Source organism: Macadamia integrifolia, chromosome 9, assembly GCF_013358625.1.
Source record: "Macadamia integrifolia cultivar HAES 741 chromosome 9, SCU_Mint_v3, whole genome shotgun sequence".
In the NCBI taxonomy this organism is placed as follows: Eukaryota; Viridiplantae; Streptophyta; class Magnoliopsida; order Proteales; family Proteaceae; genus Macadamia; species Macadamia integrifolia.
In genome coordinates, this window is record NC_056565.1 from 2,414,164 (window position 1) to 2,427,461 (window position 13,298).

General features: G+C 37.4%; 1 protein-coding gene and 1 long non-coding RNA gene across 5 annotated transcripts; one reads left to right on the forward strand and one right to left on the reverse strand.

Moving 5' to 3' along the window:
- Positions 1-1,425: 1,425 nt before the first annotated feature.
- Positions 1,426-7,646, reverse strand: LOC122088705 (glycerol-3-phosphate dehydrogenase [NAD(+)] 2, chloroplastic). Of its 4 annotated transcripts, XM_042658024.1 has the most exons (9): positions 7,198-7,646; positions 4,951-5,087; positions 4,209-4,314; positions 3,751-3,952; positions 3,534-3,621; positions 3,182-3,329; positions 2,188-2,337; positions 1,962-2,111; positions 1,441-1,884 (listed from the first exon to the last, which is right to left on the reverse strand). In XM_042658024.1, the coding sequence occupies exons 1-9, from the start codon at positions 7,555-7,557 to the stop codon at positions 1,870-1,872; spliced, it is 1,356 nt and encodes a 451-aa protein (XP_042513958.1). In that variant the 5' UTR covers positions 7,558-7,646; the 3' UTR covers positions 1,441-1,869. The 4 variants fall into 4 exon arrangements, with proteins under 4 accessions (XP_042513959.1, XP_042513960.1, XP_042513957.1 ...); XM_042658025.1 differs by having other exon boundaries at positions 1,426-2,111; positions 7,086-7,205; XM_042658026.1 differs by lacking the exon at positions 7,198-7,646 and adding an exon at positions 6,653-7,053 and having other exon boundaries at positions 1,426-2,111.
- A 2,077-nt stretch (positions 7,647-9,723) lies between these two features.
- On the forward strand, positions 9,724-10,664 carry LOC122090044. The gene is made up of 2 exons (XR_006143394.1): positions 9,724-10,038; positions 10,209-10,664. It is a non-coding gene; the product is annotated as an uncharacterized LOC122090044 (long non-coding RNA).
- The last annotated feature ends 2,634 nt before the right edge of the window (positions 10,665-13,298 follow it).

Consider the following 13,298-nt stretch of genomic DNA (forward strand, 5'->3'; position numbering starts at 1 on the left):
TATTTCTTTAAATAAATGGGTGACAAGTTGTTCCCTTCACCAATTTTTCTTATAACTCTCTTTCTCTACTTTGAAATGAAGAAGAGGGCAAGAGTCTTGGATTTTAATTATAAATCAAATCACTATTTTACTCCTCCATATTGGGACTTTAAGTATGCGTTCATTAAAGTTCAACAAAAATAGCTGAAAATCAATTTTGGTAAAGTACATAAATGACTCTAAATCTCTTTTTGGTTTTTGTGTTTTATCGATTTTTTCTTTTTTTTTTTAAATAGAAACGAGCTTCATAAATGATACCAAGTGCAACCAAAATCGTTTTTGTGAAAAAAAAAAAAAATTGGAAAATGATAACAAAGTGGATCGTGATTTTGGAGCTCGACACCTCTTCTTCTAGATGTTTATAACTTTTAGTTTTAGGCCTAACAACGAATTGGATCTCTTCATGTGTAGTATTCCCACGATGGCTATGAACAACCAATCCTTTATTAACAACTCTAACCTAAACATCGATATTTTTAGCTTATCTTTCTTTTTGAATGAATTTTTTTCTTTTCATCAGAAAAGAAATGGAAAGAAACCACAATACATTTTATAAATAGAAGTCTAAACTCTATAATTTATTCTTCAGCTGAAACAAAAACGAAGCAGGATGAGGAAATGTCAAAAACTACACTGCTTCATGAATTCAACATGCCAGATTGCCAGTACCATGGTTAATGAAATCGGGTTGGAATGGTATTGGCAGTGTCTGATCCTGATTCATGGCCGATACTGTATTGTTAGGTCGGCATGGACAAAGGATAATAAGGTTAAAAAAATGGTTTATAATGACAACCAGGGGTATCTCTCTCTCCACAAAATCCATAAAGGTTTCAACTCCTATGAAATTCAAGACTTTTGCATATCATAATATGGAATCTGAACTGCCAACTAAAACTAAAACTCATGCTAGTCTATTATGCATGTACCCTAAAAGCAAACCAAACAAACACCATTAACATCCCAAAAGCCACAAGACTCTCCTTCACATAAAGTTCCTTAAAAAAGATGAGAGAAATAGCATTAACATTGATGCAGAAGCCACTGTCCCTCTTAAAATAGCCTCCTATCTTGCTTCCCTGAAGTCCAACTAAAATTACACCAAAGAAAATACCATAATGAGGGTGTTTTATTCAATAAAGTTACTAACTGAACTATGCAATGTCTGCTTCTATTTCCTATACCATCACATGGGCATGGTAATTGGTATGGAGGCAAACCCTTTTGATCAGGGTGACAAAAGCTGGAAGACTTCCAATATTTAACAAACTACTTGCAGAAGCTTTTTTTCTGCCTCCATAATCCTATGTGATGCATTGCTGATGATCGGTACTTAAAAAACCTTAGAAGGAAGTTCGAACTTCAAACCTCTTTAATGTGCCATCTCATTCTTGCATTCTCCGCACCTATATAATCTCCAATGTACACAACGAATGGCTTAAATAGTGTGAGAGCCATGCTCAATTGAATTCATGATTTTGAAAAAGAAAGTACAAATTTTCATTTTTTTTTTTTTTTTTGTTATTTTATATCAAAATTTATCTGTAAAAGAAAGTACAATTCTCAATATTTTTTGTTATTTTCTATCAAATTTCCTCTGTTTGAGATCTAAAATACAATCTATGACTTGGCAAAGTACTCCCACAACCAAGTTGAGGGCCAGGGAGGTGTATGCATACTGCAAAAAGAATGATCCGCTCTGCAGAATAATTGATGTAACTGAAGCATCAATGGAAGTTTGCTGCCTGAAGTGTACAAAATTTTCTTTTTGTTGTGTAGAATGAAGAGTCATTAATCCAGAGAAGAGGGCATGTTCAGCTATTGTCAATCTCACACTTCTTCAACCTACAATTTCAAAAACATAATGCCAAATATCAAGAGAGACCACAAAGGGAGGAGGTTTGCAGAGTCCTTGTGATAACCTGAGGGAGGTTCATCAGCTCAAGAACAGCTTTCTTTGGGGTCAATTCATTGTCAATGATGCGGGCAACTGCTGTCAATACTGGCATCTTCACATTATATTTCTGTGCCAAGGCAATAACTGCTCCAGCTGTTGATACACCTTCCGCCACCTAAATCAAGCATCTGTTAGCAACCGCTTATCTAACAAAGATTGAACAAGTAGTTTACAGAAAGCTTCTTGAGCACCTGATTCATAGAACTCAATATATCATCAAGCTTTTCCCCTGAACCAAGGCGGACCCCAACTGTTCTGTTTCTCGAAAGATTGACAAAACAAGTAAGCATTATGTCGCCAGTTCCTGATAACCCAGTTATTGTCGTTGACTTGGCACCCATCTTCATATTAAGAATAAGAAAGAATTGTAAGACAACTAGACCAATAATCAGAGATAATTATGCAAGTTTAATTAGACATACCAACTTATGAAGATTAGGAATGTATAACAGTGGATCATGGCCAGAAACCATTCTTTGCTCAAGTACAATGCAAACCAGCAGGTCACCCAAAACAAGGATTTCAAAACAGATATTGAATATGGTAATGCATCTGGTTCTTTGAGGTGACCTCTTTGACATTCCTGTCTTCTTTTCCATTTATTCTAAATTTCTTATTTATTATCTCCTATTTTTATCCAAAACAAACAATTTTCTTTAATTAAAGGTTCACTCTAGTAACCATCAAAACTGGAATGGAATTTCAAAACTTCAGGAATTTCATTGAGATTTAAAACCCTGATCATGACAAGACCAACTTTATGTATTCTAGTGGGCAGTAGGGAAGAGAAATGGTTGAAGACCCAGTAACTAGCCTAGAACATGGTTGAAAGCTAGCTAGGTTGTCCTAGAAGTCTTATCAGGCCATCCACTAAGATTCAAAGCCCCATCCTCTTCCATATAATTAGTAGCCCAAAGTCCCCAAACTTGTCTAGAATGGATACTTCTAATTCCTTGCCATAAACCAAGTATGCCAGTGTGTGTTGGACACTCTTACACGGAAATGTCGCTAACAGGGAAAATTTTCCTTTTGTTCTGAATTAAAGATTGTCAAATAAGTTGCACATGAATGATAAGGGTCTCAAGAAAAAAAGATGAGTAAACTGAAGATTTCAAATGAAATAACTCCCTCCCCCCCTCCCCCAACCATTAAAGGGAAATAACCTGTCAAAGAAAAATGTAATACCTTTGTTGCTAACCATCGTATCTCTGAACAACCTTGTGCAACAAGAGCTGCCATAGAATTATTCCCAAGATTCATGCCATCTACAATCCCTGCTGCTATTGCGAGCACATTCTTTAGAGCACCTGCAATTTCTACTCCTGTAACATCACTGGAGTATCACAAGTTAAAGCTGAACTTTCGTACTTGTTCAAATACTTCCAACTTTGTAATAATATACACAGGAAGACAAGGTCTAACATAGACCAGCGAATAAGAAACTTAATAGAATGGATGAGTATAAAGATAACTGTCAATTTTGTGCACAAAAAAGCTCATCTAATAAATCTTTGGGGACTTGGAGATGCTTCTCTACCTTGATGTGCTGATTCTTAGATACTGAGAAGCTAATAGCTGTTGAGCAGCATTTGCCAGCTTTTTGTCTCTTGATGCCACCACCATTGCTGCAGAAAAATAAAGCAAGAAAATGAGACTATCCATAAAAAACCCCTGAGCCATGAACAATCAGGTACAGTATGAGAAAACACAAGTAGAACAGCTCCTGCAATTATGCTCATTAGTTGGTATCCAACCTGTTGGTAATTTCCTCATCAATTCCAATGCAAATGAAGGCCCTGATAGTGCTATAAAAGGTTGGCGAGGGTTTCGTAGTGCTTGTGGAATAATCTGAGACATCATCCTTAATGTATTGAGCTCTAAACCTTTGCTAAGGGATATGAATGGCAAGTTCGGATCAACATGCTGCGCAATGCCCTCAAGAAAGGATGAAGTGAACTGCAACAGCATAGACTAGGTAAAGGCAAGTGTACTGTAGATTTGAAATTTACATTGGAGCAATTGTCAAACAAACTCATAAGAATTATCAGAGCATTTAACTCAATAACGTAACTACAACTAGGCTTCATGAAAATGGAAGGCATATATAGTAACACCCCGCATTACCCAGATTTGGGTCATGACATAAATGTTCATAAAGTTTAAAACAGAATCATTAAAGTCATGTGCGGAAATCAAAGTAAACTTAAATGACCTGCACAGGGACTGCATGTAGGCAAAAGTCTGCACCTAGTAAAGCGGCTTTCACATCAGTTGTTGCGATGAGATTTTCCGGTAGCTTGTATACTGGAAAGTACTTGCTGAAAAAGGAAATAAAAAGTACTAATGAATTATTAACTTTACAGAGATTTTGGGGGGGGGGGTGACAGTGGATGGACAAAGTAATAATTATTTTTGAACATAATCTGAGGACTTTGATCTAAAGACTTATGCTAAGTAAAAAGTCCCTCTGAACAGCCTATCATGGGAACCTCTATTGATGACCCAAATTTCTGCCATGTGGCAGTTCCTTTGGTGCTCAAATTTCATGGACCAGTTTTCCATGTCATCATTCTAACAGCCTGGTAAGTTTTGATCCAACCTAATTTGATAGTAGCTAATCCACATGGTGTACAACCCATCCAACAGTGAGTGGGACTCCCAAGACCAAACCTCCACAAGACATGGGAGTTTTTCCCTAGCCAACGTATAGAGGGAATGCCTTTGTTTCCAGGTAAAAACTATGTAGAAATAAAATTTTGAAGTAAATCCTAGTTTTTATCCTGACTTTACGTGCAAAAATTTTCCTCTTATGCTGTTTTAACCTGAAAACAAATGGAGCCTAAGGAGAAAAAGCTGAGCAGAACTAAATCAGAAAAAAATCATTAGAATAAAGGTGACACCAGGGACTGAAACAGAACCACAAATCTTATAAGTAATAATCTAAGAGAACTTACCAATTAAGGTGGTTGTCATTAATAGATCGGCATACATGAGGATCACGTACTAACATATTAACCTCTAGTTCAGCCTTCCTGCCTGCAACATGTGCAGCCATCGCTGTGCCAAAAGATCCACCACCAAGTACCACGACCTAGAGGGCACATAAATATTTCCAACATAAATGACAGAATATATGCAGTACCGCTGCATGCAGAAATGGCATAACCATCAATATTAATTGATGAGCAATATGTAAAAATTAATGTCTGAGAGGCTGAGATCATTCCTTCCCTCCTACAATGCTGAGAAAGACAAGCAATTCTAGCAAGATTCAAGGTCATGGTTGGAGCCAACAGCCTTAACTTTCAGACTTTTAGCCCCACAACAGAAATAGAACTTAAGAATTTGAAGTAGCTTATAAATTACCTGTGAACTTATGTTAAGTTTGTCTCGAATTCTTGACCCGTTTTGAAGATTAACCCGATCCGACATATTTTGGTGGCGACCCGAATGAGAATTTTTCTGAGATCTGTGATGGAAGCAGAGGGCTTGGGCCGGAGCCCATCACTGATCTCGTATCTCGTATGGGGGTGCGGGGGCGTAGCCCCCGCGGTATGGTTCGACCGGATCGACCATGACCCGATGGGTCGAACCGCTATTTGGAGTATATATATATAATGTACTGTTGCTTGTTGAGAGTCATTGTATTCTAGGGTTTTCACGAAGCTAGGGTTTCAGGGCGAGTTCTTCCTCGCCGCTGCTAGGGTGTAATCTTTCTTCTGCATAGTGAATCATCTTCTTCTTCACCCGAGGACGTAGCACACCACCCTGGTGTGTGAACCTCGTTAAATCTCTGTGCCGTACGGATCTATTATCTCTCTTTATTCGTATTTCTTGTTTGTTTGATCTAACAACTTAATTATTCACAGTAGTATAGCACTGTCCCACATGGGAACCACACTAGGAGCCCTTGACAACAACCTCACATGCATGCATATGTGCAAAGACATGCATTAGTGTGGACAAGGGCTTGGGCACATGGGTACTTGAGCTGCATTTTGCACTTCACATGCTTATTGCATCAGAGGTTGCCTAAATTTCTTTTGCAGGTTCAGGCTAGGCTAGGTTTCCTTGCGGGCAAGTTGCTCATGACCAGGCAGGTGAGACTGATGAAGCGAAATTTCTGCTCAAGTTATGTATTGATCAACCTTAATCAGGAAGTTCAAGTACATAGAAAGCCATAGTTTGTTTCAAGTAATTCAGAGATTAATGCAGAACCTCAAGACCTGGGAAAGTAAATTTTTTTCTAAAATAGGGAAATTTTATCTTTTTCCCCTTTAAGTACAATCCATTGCCCTGCACTCCTTAGTTTTGTTAATTAAGTTTTCTATCTGCAACTTGTCAGGCTACTAGAGAATCTCTGTAAATGTATTAGCACTGCTAATTTCCTGATTGAGTCACTTGTTTTTGTTAAGTTTTCTCCCTGCAACTTGTCAGGCTACTAGAGAATCTCTGTAAATGTATTAGCACCACTAATTTCCTGATAGAGTCACTTGTTTTTGATAAGTTCTCTCCCTGCAATTTGTGAAGTCCATATAGAAGCTGTGTCCACTTCTTCACACCACCAAATTCCTTAATTTTTTAGGTCTTTATTGGAGGAGGAGGAAAAAGAGATGTGAAGGCGGGATTCAATCCCAAGATCAGGTTACAACTTACAACCAGCCAAGTCCCCTACCAGCTGCCCTGCTGGCGCCTTCCACCAAATTACTGATTGTGTCAACTAGTTTTTGAGTTCTTTTTGCTACGCTTGCAAAGGAAACACCTCCATTTCCCTATCAGTAACAGGAAATTTTCCGACCATCAAACTACTACACTTCCTCCAGACACTGAAATATATTAGAGAGAGGAAGAAGGGAAGAATGGAAACAAACTTGCATCAAAGAGGAAAAATAAAATGCAGTTCGTAAATCTTGCAATTAAATTCATAAAAATACTGAAATATAAGCATAAGTTACCAAAGAATCATTACAAAAGTGCAACCCATAGTTTCAGAGACTTAGAATATGAATAATGAAGACGATAATGTGAAAAATGACGCAAAACTATAATACACACAGCACCACAGTGAGAGCAAGAAGATTAAACTCACCAAGCCAGTGTAATCTACAAGATTCGCTTCACCACATCCAATGGGATTTCTATAAAGACACCATAAGCATAGAATCGGATAAAATTCAACAAAGAGCATCAAGAATTAGAACCTTTTTGGTACGCTCAAGAACATCAGTCTTGGCCTTCGATTGCCAAGTCCTTGACCATCGTAGCAACTTCTCCCAAGCAACTTTTACCGCTTTCCGACGATCTTTACGGCTATCGAGGGTAGTGTCGGGATTGGAAGTAGAGCTAGGATTTTCGGTTGCAGGTGTAGAGCTAGGATTTACACTTGCAGTTGACTGAGTTTCCAAGGAAGAACAATGGCAGGGTTTGGGGGGAGAGAGGAAGAGAATAGAATTTGGACCAGAGCGGAAGCTTTGTAGTCTAATACTTTGAGGTGAATGAGAAGTGGGAGATTTTGAAGAGCAGAGAGGGTTCATAAACCAGCACTCCACTTGCGCCGCCATGAAATCGAATCAGAGAGGGACAGAAAGAAGTAGAGGGAGAGAGAACTTCCAAAAACCATACATATACGTTTATCCGTTATTTACCCGCGCGCGGCACAATAGATTCCGGTTCTTTATGATAGCTTTGCGTTGAGGTATTTCAAACACGGAATCGCAGGACCGGGATCGGTTCTGACGATTTCCGATTGAATTAATGATTTGGATCGGTCGGACTCAGTGACTTAGTAAAAGACTAGGGATCGGTTTTTTTTATCTTTCAAACTGATAAAACCTTTAGAAAAATAGACTCGCTCTCCATTTATATTGGCATCTTATATGCTAAGTAAATAACAATATTTTAATAAGAAAAGAGAAAAACAAAAAAAAAGAAATATCCAAATAACAAAGAGAGAGTATGAAACAGGGAAAAACACATTTATAACTTGCACTTTTTTTTTTCTATCAAAATTTTCACAAAAAAAAAAATTAAAATAAATAAATTATAATTATAGATCTTAGATCTATTCACCATATGCATCAAGGGCATTTAATAAGGTCAAAAGAATTGAGTTTTACAACAAATTACATAGAATATCATGCAAACCATAAACCCCTTTTTAGATCTCCCAAATCCAATATTTTTATGGACTTGAAGTTTATGGGTGCATTAATTGATTAAAAACAACCCCTCTCCTTGAATTTGAACCCATCTCTTTGAATTTGAATCTTTAAGATAGATAAACGAGTGACGAATTCAGAAAAAATAAGGTTCAAATTTGTTTTATAGGATTTTTAAGTTGTAGAAATGAATCATACTGAGATTCGTTGATGATTCCGTTTATGTGTTGAGAAATCAAGTGGAATCAGAATTCAAATAAAAAATTAAATTCCACTAATTTCTGATTTGAATCAGCCAATTCTATCAATTTCAATTTGATTTTTGAAACATCCATGGAGGGGAGAACAGTTGCCTCATCCATGGGAGTGCACACTGATCAATTAAATTGAGGGAAGAAATTTAATTTAATTTTTCTTCCACTTGTAACCACGTTAAACACCTAAGATGCCTTTCTACGTCATTTGATTTGATCATATGTAGAATTATCTCGTGTTCTTTTAATCAATCCCCACTGGATTGTAGCATTGAGCTTCATTTTATTTTTGTCTCCAATTGGCCAACTGGTCAGCTGCAAAAAGTTGACATTTTGGGTAAAAGAAAAGGTTGACTTCAAGTACACTGCATAGTGGAATCGTTAATCGCGGATTCGGCCGCATATTGAGGCAACAATCTTGTTAGTGGACATGGATGTCCTAGGGTAGTAAGGTCTTTTTAATTTTTTTTTGTGAAAAATTACTTTATTGATTGGTTAAATGACGAAGTATCTTCCTGTAAGAGCAAGGACTGAAATGGAGTCAAGCCAAGCTGTCTGATTTGTAGAGTTGGATAAGTCAAGGAATGGAATTAGATCAAGTTGTCCTAAATCAGATGGACAAGCCCTACCTAGCCATAGCTATTCAGTTAGTTATCATTGGAATACGATAAAAAGATGAACTTGAATCCTTAAGGCACTGGATTACTGTCAAGTAATTACACTCCACCAAAAACCGATATAAGTAAGAACAACATTTCTAAGAGTTTCAGCTTCACCACAAATAAGTGAAGCTTGATTGGCTGACTAGTCAAGTTTGGTCTATATTCATCTTAAACCAATTTGACATCTAAAACCAATTTTGTGGAAACCTTTTGCTCTCTCTTAATTTGCACCGTTGAGCTCAGCATTGCCACATGTCTTCTTCTACGCTTAGAATGACACGAGAATAACAAGATGAAGAATAACAGTGGATTTGAATCTTGATCACAATGGGTAGTGGTGATGGTGGGTGTCTGGGGTACTATTCAGTGGGTGTAATTTATTTATTATTATTATTATATATATTTTTTTATATAAATGTAATTTACATTTTAGCTGATAATAATGAGCAAAGTGATGAAACTAAAGCTCACTAGGCTCGTAGTCTACGAGGGTAGGAAGGGCAGCGGATCCATTCCTAAATTCTGGTTGGGTAACCAACCAAACAACGAATAAGACGGTTTCCCGAACTCCAACCTCCAAACATTAAGGATCCCCCGCGAATTAAAATAAAGTAACTTACAGGATTAGAAACTAACTCACAATTCCCAAACCACACGTTATATGCTCGTCACTGCTATACTCACAGCTTTTCAACCTCTCTACATCACTCCTTTTCTCCTTTTCTCTTTTTCTTTATAATCTTTTAGAAATCAAATCTACCTTCCCCAAAAAAACATCCTCAGAAAATTCAATAAAAAAGCGAAGGGGTGTTTCGTTGATTTTCCCAAAAGTCAAAAAGTTAAACCTAATTCACAGATTTAGTTTATTCTCCAGTTCTCCCTTTAATCTAGAATCTGGGTTTGAGAATTCGAGCTGAAACAGACAATTCAGAAAAGCTCCGATAGGCGAAGGGGTTCTTCCAATCCAGGTATTAAGATTTGAGATCGTCCTTGTATTGTATTCAATTTTTTATTTCTGGTTTTGGATTGGGTATTTGAGGGCATTTGATCTTCCATGGAAAGATTGAAGATTTGTAATTGAATGAAGAGGTTTTGCTCTGTTTTTATTGATTGATTTGTGGGTTCTTAACTTAATTAGGAAGATGGGTCATCATCATCATCACCACCACCACCACCACCATAACGATCAATCCCATCACCATGGAAGCAATAGCGATCGCTCTTATAATGATCCATTCGTATCGGGTTGTTGTTGTTACCCCTGTCTTCTATTCTTTTCCCTGTTCAGGAGACTTGGGAGATGCGCTTTCGTTGCTTGTTACCCTATCTTGCAGTGCTTTAGATGGGATGATTCCAGACATGATCACCACCCAAGACATTTCCATTGATCAGAAGTAAGGTTTCATGGATTGATTCATGCCATGTAAATTTGTAATTAATGATTGGAGATGTGATCAAAGAATGGGCTTTCAAATGAATTGCCTGAACATTGTTGATTTCAATTTATGTGTTCTCTCTTCTGGATTTGTTGCAGAAGAGGATTATGGAACAAATTCCAAATATTGCAAATGTTATTTTATTTTATTTTATTTTATTTGCATTTTGTTCTTCCTGTTCTGGGAATCCTGTTATAATCTGTAAACCTGTCTTATGGGTAATTTAGATTGTGGAAAGAGCTCATTTACATGGATTTCTTGTTTGTTCATGCAAGACTTTGTGAGAGAATACCCATTTTCAAATAGGGTATTGATGCTTTTCCATGGTTGAAAGGGTCCTGCTGACCAGGTTTTTGCTGAGCAGTGAAGAATATCCAGAACAATCTAGGGTGGGTTTGAGTGCTTTTATATGTCACTTGGAAGTTTATTCTGATGCTCAAACTTAGTAGGTTAAGTTGTTCATGTAAGCTTTGACAAATATGGTAACACATTATACGTTGTGATACAAATTTGGGCCAATACGAGTGGGCGAAGGAAAACTGAAAACACATTAAGGGTTAATATATAGGTTAGAGTTTGTATGGCCTTAAGTGGCTAAAGATAGTAAATAAGTCATGGTCGGGCTACTATTAACATTCTTACAATAAAAAGTTATCCCATTCGATAAGTTTTTGATTTCCCACAAAGTAGCAATACTGAATAGTGGCCATATCCCTCCATCCGGTTTTGGAAGAAGATTTAAGAGCTTCTTATTTGAGAACCAAACCTCTTTCGGCTTCCAGTTGTTTTCAACCGCCATTCACAGAACTGCTAGAATTGCTTCAACTTCGATCTCTTCGTTCTGAGTTGTTGTAGAAAAATCAAAGTTGATGAACCTAAGCTTGCCTTGGAATAGTATTCCATAAGCCCATCCTGAGGCTGATGTCAAAACATTAGTAGCACCTGCACAAATCAAAACTGGGTACGACAAAATGGGAAGGATTATGGCATCCTGTAGTTAGGCTTACTAGATCATCTGTATTAGGGAAATGCAAAGCGTCAACACTTTAAAATAAACCAAGATGAGTAATCTAATTATTAATATTGTTCAAGACAGATTGTGGGTTGGGGTAGATTGTGGAGGCAATAATTTCATTCCTATGTTTTCATATAAAATTTTAAGTAATGGAAAAAAATACTAAAAATCTATATTTTTTGAGATTGGGAAAACTTCCTATTATTGAGGTTAACCATATGTTCATGGGTGGAGAGGTAAAGGAGGTTCGGTACGAATCCTAACGGGCCCGCCACCCAAATGTGTGCTGAGAAGTCACATAGGAAGAAAAGGTGGGATATTGTTTCTAATTGTTGACTACAAAAAACACATGTTGTGTTAATATCCATCCAATTTCCCATAATTGATTGAACTGGAATACCCTTATGTGAGATTCTCCATAGAAAGGTTTTGAATTTGGGGTGAGATTTTAATTTCCAGATAGTTTCCACCATTTTCCATTTAGGGTTGTGGTGGGGTTGTAGGGCTTGTTGATTGAGCCAAGAAATTTGGCTCCAGCTTTTGTGGTAAATTTTCCCTTAGGTTGTAAGGTATACATCCATGTGTCGGCTTGGGGTGTGGGATTGACTTGAAAAATCTCATTGGCTACAGTGGTGTCAAAAGTTGTTCTTATCAAGTCCCTATTCCAAGAATGATCTGTGATTAGGCTACTTACCTTTTGGGAATTGTTTCCGGATGGGCATGGTACGATGGGGTTGATGTCAGAAGAGATCCATGGGTCATGCCATAAAAAAATGTTTTGACCATTACCTATCCGCAAGAGTGCACATTTCTTGAGGGTAAGGATGATTGAGGTTAGGCTGTTCCATATCCAGGACCCGCGTCTGTTATAGACCTGTGGGTCAAAAATAGATTTCTGGTGATAGTATTTTGCCTGAACAATCATGCTCTACGTGGTATGTGGTTCATATATGAGTCTCCAACTCAATTTGAGGAGAAGCGCTTTGTTCTATGTTGAAGCATCTCTTAGACCATGTGTTATGGTTATGACTTAATTTGCTTTAGAATTTGATGGACAACCAATCCACACGATGACTTTATGTGAAGCCATCTCTTTTTATTAAATAAAATGAGATGATCATTTATAACAATGAGATGTGCCGACTTTAACCCACAACCAACCAATTCAAGCGATGATGGGACATGGGCTTTATTCAATGGTTGGAACAGCCATAACAAGGATTGAGGTTTCGTTAAGCTACTATGATAGGAAAACTTTTTCCCAAATGTTCAACATAGCATTTGAATGGACATAAGGGAGGGGTCATGGAAATGTATTTTCAATCTCCAACATATTGTGGGGAGTGCTGATGAAAATAGATTTAGGGTGGACCACGATGTAATGGTAAAGTTTGTCCATTTCAACTCATTGGTCATAGATTCGAGTTAGGAAACAACCTCTTTGCGAAGCAAGATTAAGGTTGTGTATATTATGACCATCCTCAGACTTCACGATGGTGAGTCTCATGTGCTAAGTACGCCCTAATGATGACAACCAATTTGTGGTGAACCTTTTACTGTTGGTGAAAAAAAAAAAAAATTCGCCACAATATCAAATCAACCCAAGTAATTGAATTACAGATTATTTTATTACACCTTGAAGTATTGGCATCATTTGGAAACCTATGAGCTATATTGACACACTCCCTGTCCTCGTAGTTCATTTTACAACTAACAGACTTTGAAAAAGTCTGAAATGTCCAACAAAAGATCAAAACATAACCATGGCCACAATGAA

Coding starts and splice junctions, on each gene's coding strand:
- LOC122088705 (XM_042658023.1), bottom strand. CDS start 7,557: ATGGCGGCGCAAGTGGAGTGCTGGTTTATGAACCCTCTCTGCTCTTCA. Junction 2,338..3,181: donor TACGATGGTTAGCAACAAAG/GTATTACATTTT, acceptor CTTAATATGAAG/ATGGGTGCCAAGTCAACGAC. Junction 2,112..2,187: donor TATTGAGTTCTATGAATCAG/GTGCTCAAGAAG, acceptor TGCTTGATTTAG/GTGGCGGAAGGTGTATCAAC.